General features: G+C 31.2%; 1 protein-coding gene and 1 long non-coding RNA gene across 2 annotated transcripts; both read left to right on the top strand.

Annotated features, from left to right (window-relative positions):
- Positions 1–1,882: 1,882 nt before the first annotated feature.
- Positions 1,883–5,579, top strand: LOC119662439. Its single transcript, XR_005250777.1, has 3 exons — positions 1,883–2,795; positions 5,022–5,303; positions 5,361–5,579. It is a non-coding gene; the product is annotated as an uncharacterized LOC119662439 (long non-coding RNA).
- A 5,904-nt stretch (positions 5,580–11,483) lies between these two features.
- On the top strand, positions 11,484–23,624 carry LOC119689147 (UDP-glycosyltransferase UGT5). Its single transcript, XM_038103906.1, has 5 exons — positions 11,484–11,877; positions 21,079–21,325; positions 21,394–21,840; positions 21,928–22,085; positions 22,812–23,624. Exons 2-5 carry the CDS (start codon positions 21,079–21,081, stop codon positions 23,541–23,543), a joined length of 1,584 nt encoding a protein of 527 aa, XP_037959834.1. The 5' UTR covers positions 11,484–11,877; the 3' UTR covers positions 23,544–23,624.
- Positions 23,625–25,603: the final 1,979 nt, after the last annotated feature.

Raw genomic sequence — 25,603 nt, 5'->3', positions numbered from 1 at the left:
ATTTCGTATGTAAAATTTTTTATTATTTGTTTTTTTTTTATTCTCAGTATTTTTTATGTACATTTGATAGTCTAAATTATCTGCGAAATATTATTTCGTTATTTGTGTGTGGAAAAATATTGAAGAAGTTGAAATTCCCATATGCGCGCAAGAGGAAAACTTGCTCGCTTGAAGAGCGAACGAGGCTCCGCATTTGTAGATCGCGGGCTCTGGCTCTGCGGTGAGATCAATGTTTCGGTTTGTTTTTGTTGAGGACGGCGGCGGAGTATAGCTGCCGATTGTTGGACTGCATGCAAACATTTGTTGTGTCCACAAATGAATTCATTACGCGCTCCCATCCGATGCCATCCGCTACCATCCACTATCCGTGCTACAGATATTCTGAGCACATGTTTTCGGATCGTTCATGTTTTTGTTTTGTTTTACTCTTTCGTCGTCGTCGCCCGCATTGAAGATGATAATTATTTTATTTTTACGCGAGAGTCGCGGATGCATCGCAGTATCTTTGTCGTTGTCGTTGTCGTCTTTATCCTGTTGTTCTGCTTGTTCTTGTTGTGGTTGTTGTTCTTTTGTTGATTTAAACTCTGAATTCTGTTTTCATTCTTCTTCTTTATTATTTTTATTAAATTGCTTGTTGATGCAGTATTTCCCCTCGTACAAATAAAAAGAATATAAAGAAATTATGATGGATCTTTTATTCGAATGGGGTGGCAATAAGTCTGTCTACCGACAGAACGCGTAGAGCAAAACTATTGAGACTAAGAAAATAGGTGAAAGGGTCACCTTCTTACAGGATTGTGTCGATAAATATGGTTAACGCCATAACCTATTGGTTAACATCAATTCACAGATGAGTGAGAAAAGAGGTTTAAAAAGCAATCAAATGTGCCCTTGTCGACACTTACATTAGATTGTTGTCCATATTCCTGATGACTGCCAATAATTTTTTCAGAATGATGCGATGACCAACTTTATATCATAACTTTGATACGATAAAAACATTAAAACTTTTATAATATATTGTTCGTAAACAATTATTTGTTTATTATTCTCTTGCTTTAATGTTCCAATACAATAAATAAATAAAATCTAACTACAGAGTTATCGCTTATACGAAAATGTCGAACATCAGTATTAACAGTATTAAAGAATACGAAGTACACCGATAGGACTAGTAGTGCAAAATTACTAACACTAATGAAATTGGTGAAGGAGTTACATTCTCACAGGTTTGCGTCGATAAATGTAACATATGATGGCGCAGGTTCAAAACTCTTTCAAAGGTCGACACCTATTTATAGAAATTTAGTTTTTGATTTAATGAAAATTTGGAGCTTTTTTGTTCCTAATATAAAATAAGCTATTAACCAGATATTCTAGGATATTTAGATTGATCTCGGTATTCTTTATATAATATTTTTAATTGGTTTAAAGAGCTTGGTTTAAAGAGCTTGGTTTAAAGAGCTTGGTTTAAACGATTCTATGGCTTATATTGTCCACACAATAGTATATTGTCAAACCTTATTTTGTTAAAATGTACTTTTAGCAGGTTAACCAAGAAAAATTTTTCTTAAAACTTTAAATAAGTCATCTTATAACTGATATGAATATATTTAAATTTAAGTATTCAATATATATACTTACCCAATATATAAAGGAATTAGTTTTCCCTTGTAATTACAAGTGAAAAGATATTTCGCAAATAAGGAGATTATAACCCCCCTACGGTCTTAGTTTGCTTTCAAATTACTTTCTAGAGCCTCTTTATTCTTGAAGATGTTAAACTTTCTTCAGCAATAAGAAACTCTTTTAATCTCATAATCTTTCAGATATTTGAACTTATTAAACCCTTTTTATTTGCATTAAAATCTTCTAAATGACACAAACATTCTTCTATAAATACAACATATCAAATAATTTGAAGTAGCCCTTCAATCAACCTTGTTAGAGCATTTCCGAGAGATAGAAACTCGTGGAGTGGTGGTTTTTGTTAAATGGAACATGAACACACCTTTTTTTGGCATTAAATTACTTTTAAGGTTTCCTCGTTTATTATGCATAATTTCATTATTAAGAGAGTAGTGCAAACCCAGTAAACATCTTCATTACCTTATACTCTTTTGTGGTATATGGAATCATAAATCAAATGAGCTCCCACATTTCCATAACCTGAACTTGTTAGTTTCGCTTTTGAAAACGCGGTGTGAAATGAAATAAAACCCAAAATTGAAAATAAATAAAAAAGTGCTCTTTTTTCCATCGTAAATATGTTTATAGATTAAACCGCAACCCTTGTTGAAATCATAATTGGTAGTCCGTCCAACTCCTTTTCGATTTCAAACGACTTCAGTGCACGCTTAAATCCTGCAAATAATGAAATAGATTTGAAGACTTGTGTAAATATGGAACGTGGCACCTTTTAAAAACAGTTTATTGTTACCACGCGGCCATCGTATATGGTGAACCGCAACGCAAGGGAGTGCCGAGTAGTTGCACTTGAAACATTTAAAGAAAAATACCAACCGTTTGGTGGCTGTTGCAGCTGCGTGTCTATGAATGCATTCACTTTTAGGAACTGGGTTAGGCCTAAATGTGTTGCACTTATTGCTCTTGGGAAATCGAATTGGTCGTTGACAAAATGTTGTCCGCACATTTATTATTTCAACTATTCAAATGCATCACTGACCATCTCTTTGCATACGGAAAATACTGAGCGGATAAGGTTTCATATATCACGAATATATTATGGAAACAAAATTGCATTGAGAGGAAGGAAAACAGAATATACAGCGAAGGTATATATCTTTTGAGTATAGAATTTAGGATTTAGAGCAAAATACTTGTTTTACTTCATGATCATGAGTAGTACTTCATGATCTATAAGAGATATTATGATTTGTCTGAGTAGTGTTACCAACCTGACCCCCAATCAGCAAATAGTGAGACTATAAGTGTTCATAAGAAAATCTTTTAGTTTAAGTTTTTAAGTCTATTTTTTGAAAGTACTAGTCTCGTTTTTTGACATTCCCTGCAAATAAGTAAAATGGATAAGTGAATGCTTTATGTGACAGAATCACTTAGTTTCAACTTTAAAAACTGGAAATGGCATGGAAAATGTGTAACTAACTGTATGTAAAGCCATTCAGATCAATCGGTTAGATGAAAGTACTGGGTGAAGTGTCCGTGGGTGCAAGTATAACTTTATCGTTTTTAAACACTACATACTAGTATCCATACGCGTTCGATAGGTTTAATCCATTAATAACACAAGTACATTTCTATTTGAAATTAATAGGAAAATTTGGAACAGGTAATGGCTAAATTACATTGCACTCCATGTACACCGGGGCTGCTGCTCTACAGATTTTTGAGTATTTGTCTATCAGTGAATCAAATGTATGATGGTGCTGAAAATGGGTGCTGAAAAAAATTATTCTTGCATTTTTTTCTATGCGAAATTTCTATCTTAAAGATTTAGAAAGGAAAACTGACTTCACGTAGAATATTTAATGTGTATATGGCTGGGTTTCTTATAGCTGTTTTTAACAGCAATAGAAAAACATACTATATTTTTTCACTAAAGCTATATGTTTTAATAAAGTTGCCATAATCTTGAAGTACAGTTTTCATAGCCTATTGTTAATCCTTCTCTAACTCTGTGCCAAATTTTTCATGTAAAAAAATTCGTTTATAATAATGATTTTTTTATATTTCATATCCGGCCTATTTTTGGTGACCTATTTTTTTATTATTATCAGGATCAGGATCTATAAAGATAATTATAGCAATTTTTATAATATAAAAATATAATTATAATTTTATAAATTTTTATAATATATATAATGTATAATTAAAGCAAAGAATAATTTATAATATATTTTTTTGGTTTATAGATAAATCTTCCACTACTATACCGATTTGGAGACCCTAAATGACTTTTATTATACCAACCAAAAAAAAAAAATACAAAATTTATTACGTAAATAAATTAAATATAAATTTGTTTTTTAATTTTCTGATTTTAAAATGAAATTAAATTGAAAATAATTAGTTTAGAAGCGCGGTTCACTGCACGCCGTGAACTTTTTTCTGTTATTGTTCCAATAACTGAAATTACAAAAAGTGAAAGAAACGAAGTTAATATTTTGAAGTTCTTTTGAACTCGTGTGTGTTTTATTTGAAATAAGATAACATTTTGTTCGAATTGTTTTTTTTTAATTTTATTTCTTTTTAAGCAGTAAAAATTAATAAATTTAAATTGACACATTGACAGCTCAGCCGGCGCTCAAAACTTCTCCTGTTGCACATGCCGTTCCGTGCCCGCACAACAACCGCTAGGGTTGTTGTTACTGTTCTTGGGTTCTCAAAACCAAACTTCTAGTACCGCTGGTACGCCATGTGAAGAGCGACTGTCGCTGCGTTGGAAAATCGGAGAAATGAGGGTGAAATTTAGAGAGTTTGCGGAGTGAAATGTGATTGTATGAGAAATTAAATGCCCAATTAATTTCATATCATGATTATATCTTGTCAACCGTGGGATCTAATAGTAGAAACATATTTTGAATAAGGGAAGTTATTTCTTAATGGGTACATATTTATCTACATTTAGGTAAATTATTAATAAACTAAATATGTATATGTAATGTCGACGCAGACAGTATTAGTTAGAAATTCTTTAACTATATATAGTGTATATGTGTGCAAATGTGTCAGAAGATACGTTTTTCATTATTTGAAGAGTTGAAAGATAATAGATATTCTCAGTTGAATCTTATATTTTTTTATCTAATGAAATCTAATCTAATACCGACTTTCAAACAGACAAAAAATCAGTTAAAACGATGTTGCTAAATTAGTGTTCATCTTATGAGTACACACATATATATCCTTACATATAAGTCATACATATATTCTATATGCTCCAAAGCGATTTCTGTGTTATTTCCATTTATTTTCAGTATTATAAACAAATATAATTTATTGACAGTATAATGTAGGATACGATTCTTTCGTTTATTTAGTATAACTAATAACATTTCTACTAACAACGGGAGAAGGACGCGAGGTAGACAATGACGGTAATCTTCATGGTGGAAAAATTCGATATGATTCAGCTGACCTACGTGGTACTGTAAGTAGTGGTGTGTGTGCTGAAGCTGGTGGAATAAGTACACATGAGGAAGTTGACGAATAGGCCATTAAATCTTATTATAACGAACCCGTACCCCTTTTTCGCCGTGCAGAACGCGTTCAATCCGAACATGATGAACTCATCATGACGTACATGCTCAAGGAGAGAGTTTGTAAGAGTCTTAATTGATTTTTGTATTACTTGTACAAAAATTGTTTTTCATTCCTAGGGAGTATCGATTATCAGTGAACCAGATGAAATTTATGTTGCTAATAAATAATATGCAGACTACAAGCAGACTAGACTTAAAACCTTAAAACTTTTAATATGGTGGAATAATATTTTACAAACACTCAAAAAGTGTGGGACTTTGGACATACCTGTACATCGGAATGATCAAAATCGAATTCCGTATCGAATCCTTAGTTGCCATATAAATTGTACAATTCGAAACAATTATACCTTACTACATATTGAAATGTTTAGTTATAAGAAAGTATTTATTTTATAGGTAATAGAGATAATGCAAAATATATAAGGAATATATTATGTATAAACGAAATAACTACATATGCAGAAATAAGATCCAGTAAAGTAGGTTTAATACCAGTAAGTGTTTGAGAAAATTGGACTAATACTTTGAATTCATAAACGAGGTGCAGTATTTTAATTTAAATCCTAAGCGAAAATTTAGAATATTTAAAATAAGAATAGGAATAAATTAATTTTTTATAATAAAGTGTGTCATCTATTAAAATCACCAATAAAACGGAATTTTACTTCTTCTAGCTACAGTGTGAGACTTGAACCCACTAAAACCACCTCTTAGGACTGAATGGAGAAGATTCTCAGAGTAATGTGGAAACTTCGTTATACTAAACAGGTGAGAGAGAAAGTAGATAGACTTAATATCGAGTGAACTAGGTTCATCTAATTTTACTTCTTCTAAAAACTGTATGGAGAACGTATGGATGTACTTCTATTGCCATACATATGAGCGAAAATATGTATGTACTCGTATACGAGTAGTAAATTATTTAATTTGATGAGTAGTTGCAATAAAAAGATTTACACAAGATGGGGCAAAAATTAATTTACTGAGGTCGCTTTTAATCCTCTTTTTTTAGCTGAAATAGAAATTTATATAGGGTGCTGCCATCCTTTCCAGCTGAGAAGAAATTAAGTGCATGGCTTATAAGCACTTCTGCGTTTAAGTGGAGGTTTTTTGCTCTGTCCACGTCTTCGTGAAGCGCTAATCATGCGCAACAACCGCTGCGCTTCTAATGAAAAATTTAATTTTGGAAGAAATTCGTCGAAAATCCAAAGCGGGTGTGTTCGATCTTTATTTAGCAATTTATAGATGTAATATTAAATTGAGTGGTGATTCTTCTATTTTTGTATCTTAATTGTTTGGTTTTATGGGTTTTTTGTTTTTAGATACTCGTATTTTTAAAAAAATAATAGCGCACACTCCAAGCTGCGGATGCAAAAGTAGTAGCCTTAAAAATGTTTTTGTGCTCGTCTTAATTAAGGGCTTTGATAAATTCACTTTAATTGATTAATTTTGTTGGTTTCATTAATTTATGTTATCGCAACATATATATACTAAGTTTGAATTGTTAATAACAATTAGAACATGAATTTAGCGCGAAATTACATTATTGACGAGGAGTGCCAGTTAAACACACCATAAAATTGTAAATAATTGTCAGAGTTTCAGATACGCTTGATGTGTTCTTTTAGCTCAAGTGAGGTTGTATATATTTGACTATGAGATTAGATTACAAAATGCGTCGATTATTGCAAATTTTGAATAGATTTACATATTAAAGCATAGAGAAAAATAACATCTTTAGTCCATCATTAGTACCTAATTCCACCTTATAGTTAACATGTAGTCACTTAGGGTGCTTAACTTGGGAGTGAAGATGCTGTCGTTAGTTTGGAAAGAATATACTACCAAGATCCACATATCTGCCTTGTAATCGTATAAATAGGTTTAGTATAATACTGACTTGTTAGCTAATTTTATCAGCTAGCTTATCAGCTTGCATTGTCTTTTGTTTATTTGTTAAGCACAAGGAGTATTTGCTAATCATCATAACGCAGTGTTTTGAAATATCTGACGATGTCGTAAAAAACAGAGCGTCCGTATAGTAATTTAATTTAATTACTTAATTTAAAAATAAGTTAATATAAAAATAAACTTAATGTTTGTTATTCATACTCAACTTTTGTTGGAGATTGTTGGGCCAATGGTCAACTGAATGACTGAAGTTTATCCTGTCCTCAACTTGAGCAAAGTAGACTTGCGAACATACACCGATATTAAGTGATGTCACCCCGCTCTTATATGGTCTATCTATTTAAATATTATTTTTTTTTAATTGAACTTCTATTTCTAATACGTCGATGTTTATGTAGGCTTTCAGAAAAATATAAATTTATAGATTTTTTTCGCTTCTATAATAACGCAAAATTTTTATTTTTTTGTTTTTGTGCAAGGAAATTTGCATGAGTTCTGATATAACATAACATTATCATCTATATTTTTCTTCTAATCTTAACTTCTATTAGGCCTTTCTTTGTTCTTCTTATTTACTTTATTTAGCAGTTGGTGCAAGTAGTTGTAGTTATACTGAACCCATTCTTCAAAATGTTGTAAATTTGGACTTAATTAGATTTAGATGATTCCATTGTTTACGATTATCTGTCATAAACGGTGTGCATTTAAGTACAGAAACGTAACATCTAAAAACACGGTTATAATGTTATATTTAGTTGTATTCATTTATCAATTTAAATTTATTTATTTGGTATATCATAAAAATAAAATAATGTTTTACCAGGACACCAAAAAAAAGTTTTTGTATTTGTAGTAGATTAAAAACATGTCGCGGGCCGTACAAAAGTTAGCTGCGGGTCCGCGACAGCCCCGCTCTACACACATATATTAAAAAGTGCAACGGAACCAAAAACATGACGAAAGTATATATTTTATTAATATTAATTAATGTTTATTAATTTGTTCTTATCCTGATGATGAATAGAATATGTCCTATTGAATAAATTTTGTTTTGTAGACCATTTCTTTATTCGAAGTAAATATTTATCACCGGATTATTCATTTGAGGTTTATAAAATTGCTGTGGGAATTGCATGTTAATAGCACCCACTTTGGAGAGAGTTCAGTAATGCACTTTGTATAATTGACTACCTTTATCATCGACACTACTCGCTGAAGAGGGGGTGTTTTAGTTCGTATACTACATATTAATGTTAGGGAATCGGACACACCATTCCACCTCTTCACCACAAAAAAAAAATCATCCACTCTACTACTATACTATCTTGAAGAGAGAGCAGTTTTTCGTTATTAGTTTGGATTAGGTACATAAAATTTTTGCTGTGATTCGTTTCTTCCTTCTCGATGAATATTATACCATACATGTTTACAATATAGATGATATATAGTCATTCTGGCGAGTAGAGATGCTATTCATGTTATTACAGCTATTAATTGGTAGGAATACATTTATTTTAAGTCGATATTTTTAAAACCTTTAACAGATCTATCTGAACGTATACAATTAACAGTGTATTGTGTTATTATTTAGAGTGTATGAGTATGGCACATATATACATTTGTATAAGTAATGTATTTAGTATCAAATACCTCTTTTCAACTAGATTGTTGAAGTTAAAGATTTATTTCTTATTTTCCATTATACAATATAGTACCTTAGTTTATTTAAAACATGCTAGTTTACCGTTTCTATAAATTTGGAGTAAACAAGTAGCAACAATTTGAAGGGCGATGAGTTGATCATGCCATTAAACCGTTTCTCCAAATTTATGGAAGCAGTTTACAATTATTGTTTTAAAGGCAGGGGCGGATTAAGACGATTATGTTTCATATATATATTCAAATACATTACATATGTAATTTATGCAATATTTTGAGATAAAACATTTTTGTCAACTTAATCAAAACTGAAGACAACAATCGCAGCAAATCCAGAAGATAAATTTTAAATTGATTTGTTCGTGAAATTTTAAACAAGTCAACGACTTCACATATTTATTAAATTATTTGTTCTGTTAATTTGAGGTTCTTATCTTTTTGAGATAAAAAATTATATCTGTTATTTTGTTGTACTTTAAATCGCAAGTAATTCAAAACAAAAAGGTGCAATTGCACTCAAAGTAATAAAAGTCGTCGCATTTGCAAGTTATTAATTTTTTTGTGATTTTATAATGTTTGTGACAATAAAAAACTGGGTCTGTGGTGAGATATATTTTTATAATTTTCCTTGTAACAAAGAACACAAAAACAACATTTAAATAAAAAATTCAAATTTTTTTATATTAATTTTTATTTTAATCTCGCTAATCAATATTAATGCTTCAATATATTCGTATCTTAGCAAACCACTCACTCATAAATACTAAATGTTCCTGGAGCTGGAGAGCTGGAAAGTATTGAAGAGATTTGGAAGACATTGTTTTTTATAAATAAATAAATTAATATTGCAATATAAATCTTTCGGTATATAACTCTTTCTTTATTTCTAATCTTATCCAGTTTTGATTTAATTGAATCGTTCCGGTTTCATTCATAAATGTTTCGTGAATTTAATTCCACAGTTTCAAGACCGTTCTTGCTGCTGTGGCAGGAAGATTTTGCACACGATTATAGCTACCAGTTGGAGTAGATATTCCATTAACGTGCGAATTCATGCTGTTTAACAGACTTACCAACACTGGTTACAGGCTCCTTGGGGAGGTGTGCAGATCTGAGGTCAATTATTAGTCTGATGAAGTGATAAAGAATAATCATAGTCAAGGCGTAGAGAGGTGGGTTTTGAAGATATCTCGAGTTAATAAAGAGTAGAAGTGATCAAATGCACTGGATCAAATAGCTTCAACATAGTAATTTAGGTTGATGAGTGAGTGACAAGCTCATAGTGTTGCTAATTTCTTGCTTGGTATTAATTATGATTCCGTGTGTTCCGCTCTTGTTTCTGTGCATCTTAGTGCGTTATCTTAGTATGTATTCCAGTGACTCAGTTTTTCCATTGCAGAATTTGTACATAAGATTTGATACAATACCTTTATTGCCCAAATACGAGTACTCATTGATCCTATGATTGCCTATATTTCAATACACATCAATGTGCCACAGGTATACCTACTTTACTTTCTGCTAAGCATATTGACGTAAAGTAATAGCTTGAAAAGCTTATAAAAGTTTGAACTGACTAACTAGCTAACTTAACTAAATGTTTTTGGTTATTTTATAGAAGATGGACGGCATAAAAGGACAACATGCGGTATGTAAACTTAATAAAACCACTTTTTAGGGCTTAAAAATGAAGATACCTGTTATTGGGATCATGAATGAGAGACTCAAAATAAATAGTTTAAACGTTAATAAATAATAACTTGTCTAAGCAAAAGCATACGAATGGTAGAAGGAAACAGGTTAGATTGGTGATAAGGACTAATTCAAGAATCATAGAATAATTATTAGGTAAAAATTCCATGAATGAGACTTAATGGGGCTTTAAAAACCGGGACGGTGGTAGTGCGATCATACTGCCGAAAATATGATAGTAGCTATTCGTCGAAGCGGGTAATTTTAGCGTTAATGTAAACAAGGGAATTGTGGAGTACTAGTCGTTATAACTTTGTTCATTATGCCAGAGAAGGGCATAAATAGTTGGATATGTATTAGGCTGGCTTATCTAATATGAGGAATGAAGCTATAATTGGGAGAGAGCAAGATCTCAAGGTAATTGAGCTTGTTGACAAGTTGAAATAAGATATTGTTGATATCAAATTCAATTAATGGGGTGTGGAAACTAAAAAGGCTGTCGTACCCACAATTAAGAATATCTATTTCAGAGTTTTGAAATATGGTTTATTTTGCACTTTCCATCCCCGTGGAATTATGTAAAAGCCTACATTTATCTACATTTTAGTTATCTAGTAAAAGATGTGCAGACTCATATATATATACTCGGAAGGGATTGGTCCAATTCGTCTCGTGGAGGACGTGCCGACTGGACATATGTATTTCTGTGAGCATAGAAGGAGTATGTTTACGAATTAAACACAAAGTATACTTATCTAGAGTTAGTTGGGCTGTAAATGAATGAAATATTATATGTAAAATTTCACCATTGAAAAAATGTTGTGCCGCCACTGTTTTTTCACTTGTTGCGTTCGAACTCGAATTTCATGAGCATTTCTCTTGCTATTCGCATTGTCTGTTGCCACTGACATTGCGAAAATTTCATTGTCAGGGTTGAGGTTTGCTCCAACAAACGTGTTGTTGCCAGTCGTATAATTACGAGCGTTGATGTTGTTGCATTTCGATTGAGTTCCATTCGAATTAAACGAAAAAAAAGTTGCAGAATCGAATTTTTTCATGCATTTTTAGCGCTCCCGAATTGCGCTTTGTCGCGACATTGGATTGAATTCGCCAGTGCATTTCGTGTCCGCATTCACATTCGCCTTGCACTTGCATTTGGCAGTGATAACTGCGCTTTGCGGTTAAGCGGACGCGTTTTAGAGTTCTCGCACGAATTTTTGCATATAAAAAAGTGATAGAAATTAGTTTACGAAAAAAAAACACTTTTTTTAAGAATTATTAAAAAAATTATCGAACATAAAAAAGAATTAATTTGTTAATTCTTAAGTCATTAAAAAGAATTCGTACTCGATTTGCTGTGGGGAAAAAGGTTCGTACCAGTTTTCACACGACCAGTGCTAATTAAAAAAAAAAACGAAAAATTTGGCATGAATTCAATCTTTTGAATAAAAATTTGTTAACAAAATATCTACATCTACATCTATCTACATAAAATTTAATTTATGTAATTTATGTAAGGAAATCAGTTTTTTAATATTCGAATGCAGTTGCACTAAAAGTGAATGTAGGATTTTGTGCTATACAAAGTAAATGGAGAAGACAATAAGGAAGTGTTTCACTTAATGAATAGTTAACTCTATTACAAAAAAAAAAAAAAAAAAAAAAAAAACAACTGAACAAGAGTTAGATAATGAATTTAATTTTGATTTTATCTGGTATATCTTGAATAGATTTTTACTTAATTCATTCATTTATATTTTTTATTTTGATAATTTTAACTTTAGTTAGATAAAAAATATTAAACAGTCGATATTGAAAAAAAAATTCTAGTCATAAGACTGATCTCAATTATAGTTCCTTAAAATTAAATCATAAACAACATAACAAAGTGTTCTCAACATATTTATTAAAAGTGAATTATTTTCTATATTATTTTCTAAATAATATAGCGAACCCAAAAGCGGTTCATATAAACTGCTAAGATAAGAGGATAGCACCCAACAGAAAGATTTTTCGCTTTTAACTATACTTATACTTCACTTGACCTAAATTTGGGACATGATTCAGTGTTGAACCGATATAGCTTTCAACCTGATCAACATTATTTATGGCAAGTTTCATCAAGTGTTGTGACAGTTCCTGGAATAATTGTAAAGTGCTGTGTTTAACCTTAGATGTATTAATGATTAAATAGTCTAACTCATCTTATGTGCTCAATGTTTGCTAAAAAATATAGCATGTTGGATGAGGATCATGACCTAGCTGTACTTTCGCCCCGATCAGTATTATTTTTGGTAGAAAATCTAAAGACTTATTTGCAGCATTCGTAGGTGTTAATGTTTAAAAGTGGAAAAAAAATTTCATATAAAAATGTGAACCGGAATCCAATGATTCCGGTATTGTGTTACAATACAGCTATACGCAAATTCAGATGGACTGACTTCATATTTGGTTACAGTTAGTATTGGTCTGAATTTAGTCTAAGAATTCTTTTGATTTGAAAGTGTCTGGTAACGGAAGAACTAAACCAATGGTATGAGAACTTTACCCTCAAACTTTGTAAGTAGACGTAAAATCTACATTGCTTCTTAAAAAATTTGTCCAAAATAAATATCACTCTTTCAAAATATGAGAAGTGTGCATATATATCATCTATGACAAGCGCCGGCAAGTTTAGGCACTTACCTGTATACATCTGAAAAGACAGTTAAAAGCATTTTATATACACAGTAGCCATTTATAGAAAGATTTATCTCTAACTACTGATTCCTTTATATTGTAGAATGTGAAAAATGTGTCTGAATCACAGGTTTAAGACCAATATAGCTATAAAATAGAGATAATATTATGTAGTCAGTAGTTTTGTTAATTGTGGTTATAGTATCTGAAACGTTAGTTTATATAGAGATTGCATACTGAATTCAACGGTTGTAATTTAATTTATTGCATACAAAATTTTAACTAACTACGTTCATTAATAATAAAGATTAATTAATTCAGGTTATTCAGTTCATATATTTGTATTATATAGTATGACATATATAGTCATATTCCCAATCGCTTATAGGTCCCTACTATAACCGAAGTCAATATCAGTATTTGTTGAACTTAATGAAAAACAATGTTAGAATAATATTATGAACCCTAACAAAACACTGTAGATTTAAATACTACTACTACTACTTATTGGAAGTTAAATGAAATGAAACGGTCAGCTTTTACTCTGCAGTGATGGATAAAGAAGAGGAACTTTTGGATCACACAACTCCGAAAAATAAGACAAATACTATTATTTATTTTATTGCTTAGGCTCTATGCTATTCAATGGGAGATATAGGAACTGATGATGATGATTATTATTTATTGTCGAAATTAGACTTAAAATCGACATAATCTATTTCAAAATCGTAGTGGTGTATAGTAATAATATTAATATTATAATTATAGGTTTTAAGTGTTCGTATTGATATACATATAACACACAGACAGACAGACAGATATATTAACATTAAGATATATAGATAGTTGGGAGGATAGACAGATAGACAGGCGATCAAATATGCCGAAACACAAACAGAAAGATAGATGGACAGATAAACAGCTACACTGAGCAAGAATACCGCGTCTGACAATGTATGTATTGGGACTTGTATAGACAAGATAGAGACACTGATATTAGCTTTACAGTGTCTCAAACACATAACAAAATTTAATATATTTTTCTTACACTATGCGTGTAAAGGCAGAAAAGGAGCATACTTTGTACAGACCCCTTATGATATTAAAGATTAGGTATGATTTTTTCTTATCTACGTAGTTCATATAAATCTTAAAATATTAACTTTCTTAAAAAATATATAAATAAAGTTTGGTCACAAAAACAATAAATTATTCGAATATTCAATATATGAAATATAATTACTTTTATTATTTTCAAGATGTTTCCAATTAAACTAGTCCACTAAGGGAAAATAATTTTTAATTTAACATGTAAAAAAAAACCATTTATATAATTTGTATGACTAAGGTTCCTTCTCCATCGATATTACAAACTGACGCCCATCGTAAGAACACATTTTCTTCAATTCTTGAAGCAAAAAATTTTGTTCTGAACTAAGTGCATTTCAAGGGAAAACACCCTGTACTTGTATATGAAAAATCTTATTGAGTTTATTTCGTTGTCAGATAGCCCATAGATCATTATCATTATCAGCTATTCATTCGCATTAAATAAAGTACCTTTAACCCATTTCTTCTTGACTGCTCATTGGTTTCATATTTTATTTATAAATGTTTGTGGTGAGAAGAAGGTTAATCTGTTACTGATAAGACAGCTTTTGCACATGTTTTTTCTTACGGAAATATTTTTCTATTTGTAATCAAGACTTAACAGTTGATAGTTGTATCTTTATCGGCAATTCACATGGCAGATGCCTTAACTGCTTTTTCATTGTTTCATAAAATGCACTAAGTTATTATTTAGTTTCAATGCGGAACGAATAGCAGGCGTCAATTAATGATAATAATTTTAAAATAGAATTCAAAGCCATTAAGTAAAGATTATTTTCTCTTTATTACTTCATAAAAACATGCATTTTAAGACTATTTGAATTGTTTCTAAAAATAAAAAAAATTGTTTTTCTCAAAATATTGATCAGATCTTTTTTACGTAAGTCTGCCAATTAAGAAGTATAAATATTCCAGAGCCATACCAACAAGTCATATCCGTACATTTTTATGATATATAATATCTAATAAGATCTAAAACTTTAACCACATAATTCTTCTGCTTTCTATTGATGTATATAATAATATTCCAGAGTCATACCAACAAGTCATATCCGTACATTTTTATGATATATAATATCTAATAAGATCTAAAATTTTAACCACATAATTCTTCTGCTTTCTATTGATGTATATAATAATATTCCAGAGTCATACCAACAAGTCATATCCGTACATTTTTATGATATATAATATCTAATAAGATCTAAAATTTTAACCACATAATTCTTCTGCTTTCTATTGATGTATATAATAATATTCCAGAGTCATGCCAACAAGTCATATCCGTACATTTTTATGATATATAATATCTAATAAGATCTAAAATTTTAACCACATAATTCTTCTGCTTTCTATTGATTAGAAAATAAAATATTGGCTATAACATCGATGCAGCTCAGTGATTTCTCTCATCATAAATTTGAGAGCTTATAGTCGTATACTGATTAGTTAGTTCAGGTATAGGTTGAAAAATAATATCGAATAATTAAAATTAAGATAAAGGTCTGAAATATGTTGGTTTAAAAAGTAACTTCAGAGAACAACTTATTAAAACCCTAAACACTCAGGGTTAATAATCAAGATTAGCTTTATATAGATTTATTACAGTTGCCGTGCATCTTGGCTTCTAATAATAATATAAAGTTTCAGTTGCATTAAGTTCCGTTGTGTTGTCGTATAATTATTGAAATATCATTGTTTCCTGCTAAATCAATTGTGGTATTTATTGAACCTTCCAAATCTATTATTATTTGATTTTATTCCATAGTCCATTAGGAGTCTAAGGATACAACAAATAATTTCCAAGTATCTCTATTTTCCGAAATTTGTCGAAGTTCTTTAAACTAATTGCTAGTTTCAGTATTAATTGTTCTTCGCCATATTGTCGTTGGCCTGCCTCTATGCCGGGTTCCCTGGGGATTCCATGTTAGCGCTGTGTGCGGGATATCGTCACAAGGTTTACGCAGGGTATGGCCTATCCTCCCATATTTTCGCTTTTGAATTTCAACATTAATAGACGTTTGGTTAGTTTGCCTCCAGAGTTCTTCATTTGGAGTGTAAGCAGTCGGAAGCTTCTCTAAATCTATATTTATCATTTTTCGATACCTTTGTTAAAGTTTTTGAGTGTTTCTGTCTTATCTTACAGTCCAGGCAGTAACAGTTAAGGAACTCAATAGAGCTTTTGTCTACCACTTACATATCCTAATTCTTGTTAGGATTCCAATAGGTACAGATATATATTTATATATACTATATACTGCATTATTTTATCCCTATTACTTCAATTATACTATGTGGGCCTAAAATAGAGCTCACATTCGTGTGTTTTTAATTTCATATATGCTATATTAAATATTAAATCATTACTAAGTTTTTAAATGGAGTAAAAAGTATTTAAGCCGATTTTGAAAATGAAATGTTTTAACACATTTCACTGAACCTATATTTCAATATAGGCGCAATCAAAAAACTTTGTCAGTTCGTTGAAAACTCTTGGGTACCTTGTATTTGCAATATCTTTTAATGAAGGGCAGTTTTAAACTATGATTTACTCACTGTGGAATCCGAGATCAGAAGAAAGTAATGCCAATGATTACCATAGGTCACACGCTGCGTATGGAAGATTCACATGCAGGAAAAATATTCTTTCAATGAAACCATTAAGGAGATCATAGGCCTGATCGCCCACGTACTTCACGGTTGTGATCTTTTCACGCAGCGCATTGGCAGTTGGGATTATGGGAAAAGATTCAAGTTAAAGACAGATTATAGAAAGAAAAAACTTTTTTTTGTGCAAAGTTCCGATCAAGTGGGGTCATAACTGCCACGAATTAATAATAATAGCAATAGCTTCTATTCCTTTTTATTTTTTGCTTCAGTTCTGCAATAACGTATCTTAAATACTTTCCCATTTTGTTGAACTCCATTAAGCAATTTATGTCAAGATATATGATTTAAACATTTTAAGTACGTGATAACCACTGCCACATATTAAATATATTTATATATTAATATTTATGAATTAGTTTTTAAATTTCAAATTTGAACTTTTTAAATTTTAAGAGAGAATAGATATATTTAATCTTAAATGTTGTGCTAACTATATGAAGCGGTCGAAGGTCATCCCAATTGCAACTAATGTTATTTAATATATATTTAATTAATTAAATAATTTCATATCAAATATATTTAATACTTTTTAGAGATAAAATAAAAATATGCATAGCAAAAGTGGAGCGCATGGCTTCACATTTCAGTTTTGCTCGCGCGACGAGGAAGTATCTTGAACTGCAATAACCGTAAAACTGAAAGTCTGGGCAAACAATAACTTTATTGAACGAAAAAAAAAATAATTGCAAAATTAACACAAATATAAACAAAAATGTAAATATGATAAATTAAAAACGCTTAACAAAATCTGAATTTGTCTGATAAGAAGGTATAGACAGTGACGTACTTGCGACGACCTAGAGACTGCAAGGTTAAACAGTTGTGTTGAGTATAAAAAAACAATGTATTCGGTTTTCGAAAAAGCTATATTGATGTATATGAATAGAATCATTTCTAACTCGATCATTGGTATATCTAAAAGTAAAACTATAGGGGAACGCTGGCACCGACCCCAGAAGTGGAAGTGAACCTGCGTACACCTACAACCTATGATTCGAAATAAATAAATGCTGCAATAGAAGCTTAACTATTCATTGCGATTCGCTTAGTAGCCTTTAAAGTAATCATCAAAGTTATTGCAAGCAATACTCGATCCTTTCTCTAAAATCTTCAAAGAGTTTTTAAAGGTCGACTTATATTCCTGCTTCGAGGTCGTCTTTATCAAGCTGTGCGAATTTAAATTTGACAATGAACGGAAGAGCGAAGATTGGAGTTCTCTCTAAATAGCAAGTATTTTGTATATGACATGACGTTCCTCTTGTGTTCAGCTGATTCCTTAAAAATTGCTGATCTTAACAAAGACCAATTTACATGCGTGGCTTTAAAAAGCCAAAGATTGAAGCATTGTTATTTCATGTAAGGCACAATATTGCATAAATAAACAATTAGAAAAGACAAATATTCGTCAGATACAAATATGCAGATGCAATATTTTGCAAAGCCCCTTAATTTACAGTTGAAGCTTTGGCTTTGACTTACAATACTCAATCAATTCAATGTTATAAAAAAGACTGTTTATATTAAAAATGCTTAGCTTTTAAATCCTTCAAATCACAGTTGTTCCATTTATACGCGTAATCAAATCCGTGGCTACCGCTATTGACGTCATACAACACGGGATGTTTATGTCCAAAATTCTTTGATTTGAATCAATTTTGGAGCTTTGTATTTGTATCTGAAATAGTTGTTATGTGCCTCTGCATTCTAAACTTATAAACAGAGTAAAAACAGATTGAATAGACTAAATGTTTATCTCCGAATCGGTGCTGAAACGGATTGATGTCGTAATACATTTAAGGCGTATGGTAGCAGATAAAAAAAGTAGAACCACATATAATAATGTTGTAGAAAACGGTTCTGGTAAAAAAAGAAGCTTTCGAAGCGAGTTTGACGTGAAGTAAAGTAATTTAGTGAAAATGTTAGGATACCAGCGATTATAAGCTACTATCATCTGTCCCAACCACTAATATAAGTCCCTACATACCTAAGTCTTTAAATTTTATCAGACGTCTGTAACCATTCAATTGCTGATTTAAATTAACTGCAAAAGAAAATTGTGTTCCGTTTTTTAAAATTTAACTGAGGAATACTACAATAAAGAAATAATAGTAATAATACTTGGTTTTGGATGATGAATACTTTTTCTCCAATCCATATTCATTATATTCACCACTTCATATTTTTTCATATTTGTAACAAGATTATTGTCAGGTTGGTTTACCTTTACCTGATAGGGGAAGTCGTTGCTTTTCAGCGTTGGTCATTTACAGACCTTTTAGTTTATGTTTGAATCAAAGCTATTTGTGTGGTACCACAAAGGGCCATTATGAGAGTTCAAGTGGACTTTCTTGGACACAAGGCCTCAACTCCAACTTAACCTAAGCAAGTAATAACATTACCTTAATTCTTAGTATCCTTATAGTGATTCGCTTTTTGAACTAAAAGATATTAACATTCTTATTTCCGATTGTGGTTGGGTTAAGTGTACTTTTTATGGGATAGCACAACAGATCTTATAATAAATCAAAAGAAATAAGCATATCAGTTTATATATTGGGAAAGCGAATATATTCTTTATAAAAACTGATTGAAATTGAAAGCTGAAGCAGTTATAGCTAGGTACGAAAGTTTTAATGCAGCTATAAAGAAATATGTGGAGATATAATATATAATTTAAGACTTACACATTAGGCTCATTCTTTTGTCCATCTATATAAATTCAGATTATTACATTAACGGGGAAATCAATTACTTGAATGGTGAAATTTCTTAAATTCGATATATAAAAAAAACATGTTTTCCTGCTTTATAATATATATTTGTTCACTATAATGCAGATTAGTTTATGTTAATGTCGTGGTCGTTTCAGTTGACCAGCTTACTTAGACTCTAATTGCACATTATAATATCAGTTCCTAACGCGAAGGATCTATTTATACTTAACATTGAACGCTTTCTGAAGAAAGCTAAAAGCATTTACACTACAGAACCTCGAACTGCTTCTAACTAGAGCTGGGCAGTCACAGACGGAATCTTTCACTATATTCACAAAAGCCCATATTGTTCGTGTCACTGCCAACTAAATAAGATCGATTCCTATATGATTACTATTCATTGTTACATGTGACTTGCTACATTTTGCACTATCTGATATTCATAGGTAACTAATAAAAATTAAAACTTTGTTTCACGATAAAGATGGTTGACTAATTCTGGTAAGAGACATTGTTGGGGTAGTTCTGGTGGCTTAGTTCCTTCGGGAACAATGGTTGTTTTCACTATTTGGAGGCCTTTACTGAGTCTTTAGAATTGACGAGTAGAGTAAGTAACATTTTCTCTTTGTAGTTTATTTTTATTTAAATATTTTTAATTTTCTTTCCGATCCCTTTTTGTTTTAAAAAAGAAAAATAGCTGCGCCTCTGTAATAAATGAATTATAAAACCGCATGTTATGAGTTTATTAAAAACTGTATTCGCTGCACGTAAGGTAAATCAAGTGCATATTATATAATTTATAAAACAACAAAAATGTGGAAAATATTGCTAACAAAAAATGTTCAAAGTATAGCAATTATTTTAGAAATGTACGATAACTAAAACAATGAAGAGCTCGAATGAATTCCAAAAACAAAAAACTGCGTATCATTATAACTGCGTTTAATACGAGTATAGACAGTATTATGATATATAAATGATATGTTGGAAAGGTGCGAAAACGTTTCCTTTTATTAAGTCAACCTAGGCCATGAAAAAGCTAAAGAGATTTGTGCCTATAATGCGATATAATTAACTTTAATTATGTTCGGTATCATGAAGTAAAAAGTTTTCTGAAGAAAAGATACTTCATATACCAACAACCTTTTTGCCCAAATTCGACAACGTTGTTTTCTCCAAGAATAATAAAATCATTCCAGCGCTTCTCTAACATTGTAATACCTCTCTTGTAGAATTTTTGACCTTAAAATAAATAAGATAAAGTAATGAAATCAGTATACTTATCTCATAAACTTATTCATCCATTTTCGAATGAATATATACACAAAATGTAGATCAAAGCAATATATATATTTATCAACTTTTGTCATATTAACAATTGTATTTGTTTTTTAAAGATGTTCTCCAAAATCACACTACTCAGTTTGATCGCACTACTTGTACCTGAGTTAGTCTTGGGTTACAATATCCTATTTATGGGTCCATTTCCGGCACCAAGTCACTGGATGTGGCTAGAACATTTTCAACGTGATCTACTCAAACGTGGCCATCATGTTACCTCAGTGAATAATCATCCCACTAAACATCCGCATGCAAATTTGACAGAACTTATACTGGATCCAAAATTTGATATACCTTACTATCGTAAGTAAAAGCGTTTATCTATTTAAAATTATATTATGTATCATCAACCTTCTCACTATATATATCAGTGCCCAAGGAAAACATTTTTAAAATGCGTTTCTCCAGCGATTTTGAGAATATGCAGATGTGGTGGCATATTGGTTTGCTGACCAGTGAACACGCACTAAACGATGGAAAAGTGAAGGCGTTAATAGCAAGTAATGACCAAAAATTTGATTTGGTCATATTGGAACAATTCTTTCATGAGAGCTTCCTAATGTTCGCACACAAATTCAATTGTCCTCTGGTAACTATTGGTACAATGGGCTATGCTGACAATATGGATCATGCCATGGGCCTGGTGACACCTTGGTCTGTAATACCGCACCTACTGCTTTCACACACAGATCACATGACTTTCCTGCAGCGAACTTATAATGTTTATCTTTCGATTTATGATAACATCATGCGTAGTTGGTTTTATATACCCAAAATGCAGGAAATGGCAGAGAAACACTTTGGAAAGCATATTGCAGGTAGGTAGTACTTACATGGGTTTATGCATAATATAAAAATCGCTATTATTGTTTAATTAATAATAAATTTACGATTTTCTGTGTCAGGTCCTTTGCCTTCATTGCGTGATTTGGAGAAGAATATTTCACTCATGTTAATAAACAGCCATCGCAGTACCGACTTACCACGACCTAGCATGCCGGGGCTTTTAGATGTAGGTGGTGCCCACATTCAGCCAGTCAAACCTTTACCACATGACTTACAGGTAAATAAAATATCAACAGTAAAACACTGGTTAGGATAGTTTGAACAAGTTTTCAAATAAATTTATGAGAATGGATTCAGTCATGAAACTTTGCGAACCGTAGGCTTAATTTAATATTAACCGATTTTTAATAAAACGCTCTGCCAGACAATCGAATAATAATCAAAAAAAAACTTATGGAAACTAATTCATCCATTTACTTAAGCAAAGGTAAGATTTTGCTTGGTTTATTATGTGTTACCTGTATTCTGTGTTATTCGAGACCTGTGCTGTCATCTGAAAATAATAATTTTCGATGAAGCATACCATTTCTGTTCAGATGGAATAATAAGGATCTCCTGTCACTTGTTTCTTGGCGTATGTGCACGAAATCTAAAACTCTTGAAAAAAACATGTTCCGGTTTTTATTAAATAGGTGGACGATTTGCAAGGCTATTTTGGTGTGGCTTAGCGCTTTGTGTACATTTAATAATTTTCAGTAGGTTAAGGTGAATCAGGACTGCGCGGATAGGACGGTGTATGTATTAACTTTTGGCGAACGGGATCTGAATTAAAATTTTATTACGGTAAGGTTTAAAAATACTCTTTAAAAAATATTTGATGACTTTGTCTCAGAAAGTTGCAACTTCTTAAAATCGCGAAACTGTTTAGAGGTTTTTCTTTTTCTGAAACTACATATACAAAATACATATACCTATATTAACTTTTTACCATTCTCTTTTTCAGCAATTTTTGGATAGTTCTACAAATGGCGTGGTTTACTTCAGTTTGGGTTCGTATGTCAAGAGCACCGATGTGCCACAGGAAAAAATTAATTTGATATTGCAAGCATTCAGTAAATTGAAACAGAATGTTTTATGGAAATACGAAAACGAATCTATTGGTCATTTGCCCACCAATGTGATGATCAAAAAATGGATGCCTCAGAATGATATATTAGCACATCGCAATGTTAAGGTCTTCATAACTCATGGTGGATTGTTTGGCACACAAGAAGGTATTTTCCATGCCATACCAATGCTTTGCATACCATTGTATGGTGATCAACATCGTAATACTGTGAAATCTGTGCGTGGCGGATATGCACGCTCTCTGGTGTTCGCTGATATGACAACAGAAGATTTGGTCTATAATATACAATTACTCATACATGATCCAAAATATAAGCGCAAAGCTTTAGAGGTATCAGCAATATTCAAAGATAATCCAATGCATCCACTTGATGAGGCTTCCTTCTGGATTGAGTACATCATGCGTCACAAGGGTGCACCATATTTGAAGTCGTATGGAGCATCCATGCCACTTTACCAGTATTTGTTGCTGGATGTACTGACTTGTGCGTTGTTTGCCATCTATATGACAGTGTGGCTTCCAATAAAGTTGATCCACGCTATTAGACGTTATTTCGCGAGTACCGCCAAAGCAACAACGGTGTGTGATGAAAAGAAGCGGAGTTGAATTCGCTTTATTTTTGTTGTAGTTGTTGAATTGCTGTTTCCTAATTTTAAAAAATTATTAGTATTACTTGTTAAAAACGCAATAAATTGAGTTTTGTTACTGAAGTTGTATTGATTTTTTGCCACAATTATAAGTAAATCTCATACAGAAGGAATTTTTGAAAGTGGCGCTGGGCTGCTTATTAAACAATATCGGCGTCTTACTGTAGGGTTCCGAATTTTCATACACGAGTATAATATACATTAAATTCCAATTTTTTCAATACACAGTTCAATACACAGTAATTATTTGTGAACTAGGTTTTCTGGTATGTTTTAAACAATTTTTTTCTTATGACTCTTTTAATCAGTATCTCAGTGACACATCTGTTAAGTTACAAATATCTATAACACTGACTTTAGTGCTATATAATGTATATATATGAAGCACTATTTTTATGCCCATGTGCTTTAAAAATAATAAAAATATAAATTTTTGTATATAATTAATGATTAGATAGTAACATAAGTGATTATGAAGTTTAATTAACAATTGAAGAAAACTCAGAAATTCGACACATTCAGTATATTGAGAAGTACTCTCAGTGCTTTGTTTAAATCCGCATGTATTAATTAATATTAAAAAAATACTAATATTACTAAACTTAAATTTAAGTAGAATTTTTTGTGGGATTTTTATAATTTTTAGTTTCAAAAGTTGTATTTATCGTTATTTATTTATTACTAACATATTTTTTTTTAAAATGATAAATCATTCATATATTTTAGCAGAAAATAAAAAATTTGAAAAAAATTATTATGTTGAAGCAATTTTGAGCTAGTGCACTTAAGCACTTATACTCTTTTTTAGCACGAGGTTTCTTCAAAACCCCTCTCTACACCTTGACTAGATTATTGTTTATCACTTCATCAGACTAAGCAATAATTGCCCTCAGATCTGCATACCTCCCCGAGGAACCTGTAACCATTTTAAGATTTGATAACGCGGTGTTGGTAAGTCTGTCAGTTTTCGCAAATAATTTCAGGGTTCTATCCTTTATGTATTTTTTGATGGGATCAGTCTTGATGTCCCTGAGGATGTCATTCGTCCTAATATACCATGGAACTTTGAAAAGTCTTCTCAGAGCCTGGCTTTGTGCAATTTCTAGCTGGTGAATAGTAGTGTTTGAAGCTTTGCTAAACGCTACACAACCATATAGAAGTGACGGACGAATTATTTGGTTATATATCAGTTTCCTGTTACTAGGCAACTGTTATTTTTTTATTAATCGTGCCGTATCTTTAATCATAAGCAACATTATTTGATTAGATATAGTGCGTCTTCACAGAATAATTTATCAAGTGCCTAAAAGTATGCTACACTATTTTCAGCATTAATCCCACACTTCACAGCAAATAATTTAAAGCACAAAAAAGCTTTTAAAAGTTTATAGTCAGATCTTCAGTTGAAATGAGTGATGGCTATTTTTTTGATTAGCATTAATTAGTAAATAATTCTCCAATTAAGATATTAACATAATAATTTGAAAATGCCAATAGGCTTATTTATTCTAAATTTATGTCTGCTAACCACGATAATGACCATCTTAATAGAGTAAAAATCCTAATTGAGCTTCACGCGAATATAAAATATTTTATTAGTTGATTGATCTAACGTACCCAAAATTATTCCCAATACATTTCAAAAACTGATTTAGAAATTATAAACCATTAAAAATAAATTGTTTAAACTAAAGTCAGAAAACGTAAGAAATAACACTTGGAACGAATTACTTCACTGTCTGGATATCTTTCCCTTTTTGAAGTTAGTTAGGAAATGAAAGAGGAAAAGGACAATTATTAAGTCAAATACTGGATCCATATAAAAAACACTTATGTCCATCTGCATAATCGATTCATCCTCAATATTTTTGATGATGTTCATGCTGCTTTACCACTGAACAGTAGTTATAGGATCCCAGTTACGAATATGGAATATACTTGCATGATTTGATACTGGAAGTGAAATTCTTTCTTATATGTGTGATTATCTTTTAAATAACCATATTCTTTTGAGTTTCA

Source organism: Teleopsis dalmanni, chromosome X, assembly GCF_002237135.1.
Source record: "Teleopsis dalmanni isolate 2A chromosome X, ASM223713v2, whole genome shotgun sequence".
NCBI lineage: Eukaryota > Metazoa > Arthropoda > Insecta > Diptera > Diopsidae > Teleopsis > Teleopsis dalmanni.
The sequence above is the reverse complement of the archived record's forward strand: the minus strand, read 5'-3'. Positions and strand labels throughout refer to the sequence as shown.